Raw genomic sequence first — 9,098 nt, 5'->3', positions numbered from 1 at the left:
GCCCCAGCAGCAGCAGCGTAGACAGCCCCAGCAGCACCAACAGCAGAGCCAGCCTCCGCAGCAGCAGCAGCAGCCTCTGCGCAGTCAGCCCCAGCAACTGCGCAGTCAGCCCCAGCAACTGCGCAGGCAGCCTCAGAGGCAGCAGCAGCAACAGGTTCCCCAGGAACAGCAATCCCAGCCAAAAAACGGGATGGGCAGGGGGCGGTTCTGCCGAGGAAATCGCTCCACCCGATCTGTTGCTGGGCAGTCGACTTCCATTCCAAACAAGCCTTCCCAAAACACTGGTTTGAATCCGGAAGCTGCCCCATTTGCTCCACAGCGGCAAGATGTTCATCAAATCCCTGCCAGAAACAAAGGGAAAGGCAAGGATCTCTCTATGTAAGCAATCCCCGTCATCTGTATTGGTTGCCCTCCATTAGCCCCTCTTCTTATTTGATTTATCTGATTGCAAAAATGACCCCTTCCCAGATTGATCGTCGAATTAGCAATCTTGCTATTCACAATCTCTCTTCCATCCCTCTTTCCTTTAGCCAAACCAAATTGTTGCGCCTAGGGCACAAATACATTCCCCGGCCTCCACCCATGGCCATTGATGACATCCTTAAGGAATATGCCTACTTTTCCCGTCTTTGCCGCCTCAGAAGATTTTTTCGTCTTTCTTCTGATGATGATACTTACAATCCTTTTCGCTTGCCAAACCCTACCTGGGAGCCTCCGATTAATGATCCTGATCTTAATCGTGCCCTTCAGCTTGGCCTTTCCATCCTTCAAACCCGCATTGCTTCCGTTCATTTCACCACCAGACCCAGATTTGCCAGATCCCAATTGCTTGCATTAAAGAGTCTTCGCCGACTCCCTATTGTGATCAAACCAACAGATAAGAACCTGGGGATTGTGGTACTTGACAGGGATAACTATGTTGCCGAAGCCCACAGGCAACTAGCCGATCTCAATGTCTACAGGCAGTATGCAGCGGTTCCATGGTTGGCCATCAGCAGGTCTCTCAGGCAGCTTCAAGCAAGATTTCGCAATCTTCTCACAGTTCAGCAGTGGGAGTATATAATGCAAATCAAGCCGCAAGATGCCAAAGCTTGCAGGCTTTACTTCATTTGGAAGATCCACAAAAACCCTCCTGTCGGTAGGCCTATCTGTGCTTACAATGGGTTTATGCTGGAGCCTCTGTCAGAATTTTTGCATTATATACTTCTTGGTACTTTACTTGCTCAGCCCAATCATCTTCCAGACTCTCGCTCTTTATTGCAGGATATTGAATCTAAGCGTTTTGCTCCCGATTCATTTCTTGTTACTTTTGATGTAGAATCCCTCTATCCTAGTATCACTACTCAGGAAGGCTTGCATGCCTTACGGGATATGATTGAGCATAGTACCGCTGACCTCTTCACTCCAGAAGATGTGGATTTTCTAGTCAGTGCAGCTGAGTTGGTGCTCAAGTGGCATTTTTTGCAGTTTGATGGCTCTTTTTATCGGCAGATTAGAGGCACTGCCATGGGCAGCAATTTTGCTGTTGTGTATGCATGTCTCTTCCTTTGCCATCTTGAGCAAGAAGTCTTCCGTAGGTTTCCTGCTCCAGAGATTCAGCTTTTCAGACGGTTTATTGATGATGGTTGCATGGTCTGGAATGGCTCCAGAGAGAGATTGGTCCAATTCTTGGACTGCTACCAGTCCATTTATCCTGAGCACATTCGCATCACTTCTTGCATTTCATCATCCAGCATCAACATTCTGGACATTGTGCTTTTCAAAGGTGATGACTTCCACACCTCTGGAAAGCTTTCCACCAGATGCTTCCAGAAACCACTGAATGCTTACCAGTATATTCCTTTTACTTCCTGGCATCCCAAGCACCAGAAAGTAGCATTCGTGGTTAATGAGCTGCAGAGATATCTTCTTCGAGAGAGCACTGAGTCAGGTTTCCTTGAACTCAGACGGGCATTCTACAGCAGGCTTCGGTCGAGGGCCTATCCACCGGATTTCCTCCAGGCATGTTTTGCCAAGGTCCATTGGGATCAAAGGGTTTCTCTATTACAGCAGGTCTATGCACGAGGTCCTCTTCACTCTCTTGGCCTCAAAAGGGCCCCCTTGGTGTTGAAGCTGGACTATTGTGAAGCCACTCGTGCTTTGAACCTTGGGGGTTCCCTAAACCCTAAACTGCATGGAGAGTTCCAGCGTCACCCTTTGCTTCAGCGTATTCCCAAGCCCTTGATTTGTTGGCGGAATCCGCGCAAGATCGGGACTTTTTACATGAGCAGTTCCGACCCCCGGCCATGATCTTCTACAGGAGCAGTGCATTCTTCTTCCAGGAGCCGTACATGATTTTTTCAGATTTTTTGCATGAGGAGAGCTATTTTTTAGCTATTTTTAGCTATTTTTTAGCTATTTTGTACTCTTATTTTTTAATATTTAAAATATTTTTTATATTTTAATATTAAAAAATTAAAAAGTTAAAAAACCATGTGCCCATACCATGGTTGCAAAAAATACCATGTACCACATACCATGCACTTGCCCTGTCCGCTTTTTGCTATATAAGGACAGCAAGTAGCTCATTTTCTTTGTATCACTGATGAGTCCCGTTGAGGACGAAACTAGTTTGATGTTAATACAAAGATCTGTTCTACTCTTTATGTGTTTTGCATAATCTCTTGTCCTTAAGCATCTTTATTTTGTATCGGGTTTTATTTGCAGTATCGGTTTTTTATTTACAGTTCTTCTGTATCGGTTTCTATTGGGTGTGTTTTTAGTTCGGTTTCCGCCTTACTCTCTTTTTGTAGCAAGCCCTAAACTAAGTCCATGGCGAGAAACCCTACTGACTTCACAGGTCCTGTTACTAGATCTCAATCCAGGACAAACTCTCATCAATCTCATAATGATCGTGATCCTCCCGAACAAGATTCCGCTCTGTCCCGGTGGAACAATATTGATAATGTCATTTAGCAGTATATCTGGGATAACACTCTTTCTTCCCGTGAGATTGAAGAAATTGTAAACCGAGAAATTGCAAACCGGAATTTTTCTCTTCCCGTTGCCCCGCAGCATGGGCCTTCTCTTTTCGGTCCAGATCCAGAGCCGGAGCCCCGTACAGATGGCCACAATGAGACTGCGCAGCCCCCTCCAGAAACTGCGCAGCCACCTCTTGAGACTGCGCAGCCTCCTCCTGCCTCTGCGCAGAGGGGTCCTTCTGTCTCATTTTCTCGTCAACTGGCTTCTCATGCTCCGGAATCATCTTTTGCTCGCCAGCTTCCGGGAGACAATGAAATTCCGCCTATGCCCAATGCTTGGACCAAAGTAATTTCATGTGCAGTCAAAGATTTCCAAAAAGCCACTGAAGTCTTGCATAGATCTCAGTCGCTTGTTGAGAAATTGCTAGCTCTTCAGCAAGACAACCGTGTTATTCAAAGCCTTATGGTTAAAACACCGGGTCTTGTAGCTTCCAATCCTGACACCAATGATGCTCTCAAAGGTGGTCTTGAAGCTCTTACTGCCAGATATCGAAGAGACTGCCATGAATTTTACTTACGGCATGAGCAATCTATTATGGAGCGAAATGAAGCTAGGGTTTCTCAACTTGCTTCAGATTTTCAAAATCAGCTTCACCAGCTTGCCTTGCCTTTTCAGCACATGGAGTTTACTAGCTCCACCGGTCCGGTTGATGGCAGTATTGTTGCTACTCATTGGTCTTCACTTGCCTTGTCCACTTACAGCCGACAAGTCAATGAATTCAAAATTGAGCTTGTTCTTTGTCGTTCTGCCAGAGATGCTGCCCAAGCCACCAGAAATGCTGCTCGGGAAGAATTAGCTAAGCAAGCTAATGATATTCCCCGTGAGGAGGCTATCTCTGTTCTGGTTCGAAGAGAAATTGCTAAATCTCTCCAAGCCCAGCAACAGAAAATTGATCAGCTTGCCTCTCTCATTGAGCATCAAGATCCTCCCCAGCAGCAGCCTCGGTAGCAACCCCAGCAGCAGCAGTAGCGTAGACAGCCCCAGCAGCAGCAGCGTAGACAGCCCCAGCAGCACCAGCAGCAGAGCCAGCCTCCGCAGCAGCAGCAACAGCCTCTGCGCAGTCAAAAGAGGCCTCTGCGCAGTCAGCCCCAGCAACTGCGCAGGCAGCCTCAGAGGTAGCAGCAGCAACAGGTTCCCCAGGAACAGAAATCCCGACCAAAAAACGGGATGGGCAGGGGGCGGTTCCGCCGAGGAAATCGCTCCACCTGATCTGTTGCTGGGCAGTCGGCTTCCATTCCAAACCAGCCTTCCCAGAACACTGGTTTGAATCCGGAAGCTGCCCCATTTGCTCCACAGCGGCAAGATGTTCATCAAATCCCTGCCAGAAACAAAGGGAAAGGCAAGGATCTCTCTATGTAAGCAATCCCCGTCATCTGTATTGGTTGCCCTCCATTAGCCCCTCTTCTTATTTGATTTATCTGATTGGAAAAATGACCCCTTCCCAGATTGATCGTCGAATTAGCAATCTTGCTATTCACAATCTCTCTTCCGTCCCTCTTTCCTTCAGCCAAACCAAATTGTTGGGCCTAGGGCACAAATACATTCCCCGGCCTCCGCCCATGGCCATTGATGACATCCTTAAGGAATATGCCTACTTTTCCCGTCTTTGCCGCCTCAGAAGATTTTTTCGTCTTTCTTCTGATGATGATACTTACAATCCTTTTCGCCTGCCAAACCCTACCTGAGAGCCTCCGATTAATGATCCTGATCTTAATCGTGACCTTCAGCTTGGCCTTTCCATCCTTCAAACCCGCATTGCTTCCGTTCATTTCACCACCAGACCCAGATTTGCCAGATCCCAATTGCTTGCATTAAAGAGTCTTCGCCGACTCCCTATTGTGATCAAACCAGCAGATAAGAACCTGGGGATTGCGCTACTTGACAGGGATAACTATGTTGCCGAAGCCCACAGGCAACTAGCCGATCTCAATGTCTACAGGCAGTATGCAGCGGTTCCATGGTTGGCCATCAGCAGGTCTCTCAGGCAGCTTCAAGCAAGATTTCGCAATCTTCTCACAGTTCAGCAGCGGGAGTATATAATGCAAATCAAGCCGCAAGATGCCAAAGCTTGCAGGCTTTACTTCATTTGGAAGATCCACAAAAACCCTCCTGTCGGTAGGCCTATCTGTGCTTACAATGGGTTTATGCTGGAGCCTCTGTCCAAATTTTTGCATTATAAACTTCTTGGTACTTTACTTGCTCAGCCCAATCATCTTCCAAACTCTCTCTCTTTATTGCAGGATATTGAATCTAAGCGTTTTGCTCCCGATTCATTTCTTGTTACTTTTGATGTAGAGTCCCTCTACCCTAGTATCCCTACTCAGGAAGGTTTGCATGCCTTACGGGATATGATTGAGGATAGTACCGCTGACCTTTTCACTCCAGAAGATGTGGATTTTCTAGTCAGTGCAGCTGAGTTGGTGCTCAAGTGGCATTTTTTGCAGTTTGATGGCTCTTTTTATCAGCAGATTAGAGGCACTGCCATGGGCAGCAATTTTGCTGTTGTGTATGCATGTCTCTTCCTTTTCCATCTTGAGCAAGAAGTCTTCCGTAGGTTTCCTGCTCCAGAGATTCAGCTTTTCAGACGGTTTATTGATGATGGTTGCATGGTCTGGAATGGCTCCAGAGAGAGATTGGTCCAATTCTTGGACTGCTACCAGTCCATTTATCCTGAGCACATTCGCATCACTTCTTGCTTTTCATCATCCAGCATCAACATTCTGGACATTGTGCTTTTCAAAGGTGATGACTTCCACACCTCTGGAAAGCTTTCCACCAGATGCTTCCAGAAACCACTGAATGCTTACCAGTATATTCCTTTTACTTCCTGGCATCCCAAGCACCAGAAAGTAGCATTCGTGGTTAATGAGCTGCAGAGATATCTTCTTCGAGAGAGCACTGAGTCAGGTTTCCTTGAACTCAGATGGGCATTCTACAGCAGGCTTCGGTCGAGGGGCTATCCACTGGATTTCCTCCAGGCATGTTTTGCCAAGGTCCATTGGGATCAAAGGGTTGCTCTATTGCAGCAGGTCTATGCACGAGGTCCTCTTCACTCTCTTGGCCTCAAAAGGGCCCCCTTGGTGTTGAAGCTAGACTATTGTGAAGCCACTCGTGCTTTGAACCTTAGGGGTTCCCTAAACCCTAAACTGCATGGAGAGTTCCAGCGTCACCCTTTGCTTCAGTATATTCCCAAGCCCTTGATTTGTTGGCGAAATCCGCGCAAGATGAGGACTTTTTACATGAGCAGTTCCGACCCCCGGCCATGATCTTCTACAGGAGCAGTGCATTCTTCTTCCAGGAGCCGTACATGATTTTTTCAGATTTTTTGCATGAGGAGAGCTATTTTTTAGCTATTTTTAGCTATTTTTTTAGCTATTTTTAGCTATTTTTAGCTATTTTTTAGCTATTTTGTACTCTTATTTTTTAATATTTAAAATATTTTTTATATTTTAATATTAAAAAATTAAAAAGTTAATAAACCATGTGCCCATACCATGGTTGCAAAAAATACCATGTACCACTTACCATGCACTTGCCTTGTCCGCTTTTTGCTATATAAGGACAGCAAGTAGCTCATTTTCTTTGTATCACTGATGAGTCCCATTGAGGACGAACCTAGTTTGATGTTAATACAAAGATCTGTTCTACTCTTTATGTGTTTTGCATAATCTCTTGTCCTTAAGCATCTCTATTTTGTATCGGTTTTAATTTGCAGTATCGGTTTTTTATTTACAGTTCTTCTGTATCGGTTTCTATTGGGTGTGTTTTCAGTTCGGTTTCTGCCTTACTCTCTTTTTGCAGCAAGCCCTAAACCCTAAACCCTAAACCCTAAACCCTAGACCCTAAAACCCTAACCCAAACCCTAAACCCTAAACCCTAAACCCTAAACCCTAAACCCGAAACCCGAAACCTGAAAGCCGAAAGCCGAAACCCGAAACCCGAAACCCTAAACCCTAAACCCTAAACCCTTTGCTTCAGCATATTCCCAAGCCCTTGATTTGTTGGCGGAATCCGCGCAAGATCGGGACTTTTTACATGAGCAGTTCCGACCCCCGGCCATGATCTTCTATAGGAGCAGTGCATTCTTCTTCCAGGAGCAGTACATGATTTTTTCAGGTTTTTTGTATGAGGAGAGCTATTTTTTAGCTATTTTTAGCTATTTCTTAGCTATTTTGTACTCCGCTGGGGAGGAAAATCCCCTCTACGGATAGAGGCGATCCCTACTAGCCCATAGTGGGTCTAGCAACAATCAGTCAATGCTACTATGCAAGTTCCTAATTGCAATTAAAAGGTAGGCAAAGAGCACCTACTTGGATTCCAGCGTTGTTGTTTGATGAAGAGATGCCACTTTCGCTCCTTCGCTCTGGCTGGTCACGATCCTCCGCGATCTCCGCGAATAGATACCTGCACACATGAAGAGGAAACAAACACAAGCGTGAAATCTAATAAAAGCAATTATACATCAGTCAGAAAGGATGTAATTCACATTAACCATTGCATAGACAAAAGAGAATGGAACCATAATAGTAGTCATCTATTATCAATTCATAACAGAGAAGAGTACAACCAAGTGTTCTGACGTCGATATCCTTCTCAGGAGGGGCCAGTCAGCAAGTCTCTTAAGCATTCACCTTTGGAAATGATTCTCCCAAGACAAGAAACTCTCTCTCTCACACAAGCAACACAAAACAACATTCCCTAAGCTATTAAGCACTTCCACACTTATCACACCAACTACCTATAGTAGCAGCAATCTGAGCACTATAAGCTCCACACAATCCAAGCTATTCCAAACTAGCTGCTCATGGTAATGGTAGAGGTTTATATAGGAGAAGGAGTCTCCTTGAATGGTGGAAGGATGAGCTTATCTTCAAGGGAAGTAGTTGCAAAGGGTCGAACAGACATGCCATAGAAGGGAGGCGATACTCACAAGGCCAACAACCAAGTCTGGAGTTATCTGGAAGGCTGGCTGTTGGAACAAATTCGCCCAAACTGGATTAGTGCGGGTGCATAACTGGTCTGGCGCGCTGACGTCGCAAGGACATAATGGGAAGGGCCATGTCAGCGCGGGTAAATACAAACAGAGACTGCGCTGGTCATGAAATTCGATCAGCGCGGGAAAGTCGTGTGCTTCCGCGCTGGCAGCGCACGCGGTCTGTTATGAAGCGCCAGTCATCGCGGGTATTTTAGAAACAGACGCGCTGATGAGGAAAACTTTAGGAAAGTGGGTTTTTGGCCAGTTCAAAAGGCATGAACTTGATTATTGTGAACTCTTGACACAGTAGGGTGACTGACAGGGAGACAGTGACAAATTACTGTGTAACAGATGCCCCCTAAAGCATGAAGACCGAGAGAGTGGGAGGGGTGAAATGCTTTACAAAACTTGCTGAACTGGAACACCACCAGGAAGGACTGAATAGCTCTGATAATCAAGTACATGCAGTCTAGGCATGGGCGCAGCCATCCGAAAGACATGCGAAAAGGTCTGTGGAATGGACGCAACCACCTAGCTAAAGAGACCGAAATAATGATAAGGTATGGTCGCATCCATCCATGAAGACTCAGGTATGGGCGCAGCCATCCATCAATGAGTCATGCAAAGATCTTCCACAAAATCATAACCTGGACCATAACAGACAGAGATCCAGGGTCTTGCGCTCCGTCCCGATCCGAACAAAGTACAAGTCCAAGCATGTGAATACATGAGCTGAAGTCGAACATGCATGGACATCGTCTGATTACCAGTCAATGATGAGAACTGTTAACAGACGCGAGAGGTACCACCAATGATGACAATGGTCCTCAAGGTACTATAGGTACAATCTGTGGCGTGTGAATCAATGAGCTGGTGTCGAACACCTGCAGAATCATCCGATCGAAGGCCAATGATGAAAACCTCGCGTCGAACACGAAGAACCTGCCATTGAGGCATGCAGGCTCTAAGGCACCTGAAGGGAGTCTCTAAGCCACCTTCCTGGATAATGAGTTGAAGTCGACAGGAAGTGCCCTTGATCGAAGGTGGGCCATAATGTTTCCCACATCATCGACACGAGACAGAGGAAAAATGATTTGTGTGA

General features: G+C 46.1%; 1 protein-coding gene across 1 annotated transcript; it reads left to right on the top strand.

Annotated features, from left to right (window-relative positions):
• The first annotated feature begins 5,060 nt into the window (after positions 1–5,060).
• LOC149225695 (uncharacterized) lies at positions 5,061–6,287 on the top strand. The gene has a single exon (XM_089379987.1). It carries the CDS (start codon positions 5,061–5,063, stop codon positions 6,285–6,287), a length of 1,227 nt encoding a protein of 408 aa, XP_089236113.1.
• The last annotated feature ends 2,811 nt before the right edge of the window (positions 6,288–9,098 follow it).

This window comes from Pinus tabuliformis, chromosome J (assembly GCF_031772625.1).
Source record: "Pinus tabuliformis cultivar Carrire ecotype Pingquan chromosome J, CPIR1, whole genome shotgun sequence".
NCBI classification, from domain to species: domain Eukaryota; kingdom Viridiplantae; phylum Streptophyta; class Pinopsida; order Pinales; family Pinaceae; genus Pinus; species Pinus tabuliformis.
The sequence above is the reverse complement of the archived record's forward strand: the minus strand, read 5'-3'. Positions and strand labels throughout refer to the sequence as shown.

Excerpts from the sequence above, each read along its gene's own strand:
- LOC149225695 (XM_089379987.1), top strand. The coding sequence starts at position 5,061 with ATGCAAATCAAGCCGCAAGATGCCAAAGCTTGCAGGCTTTACTTCATT.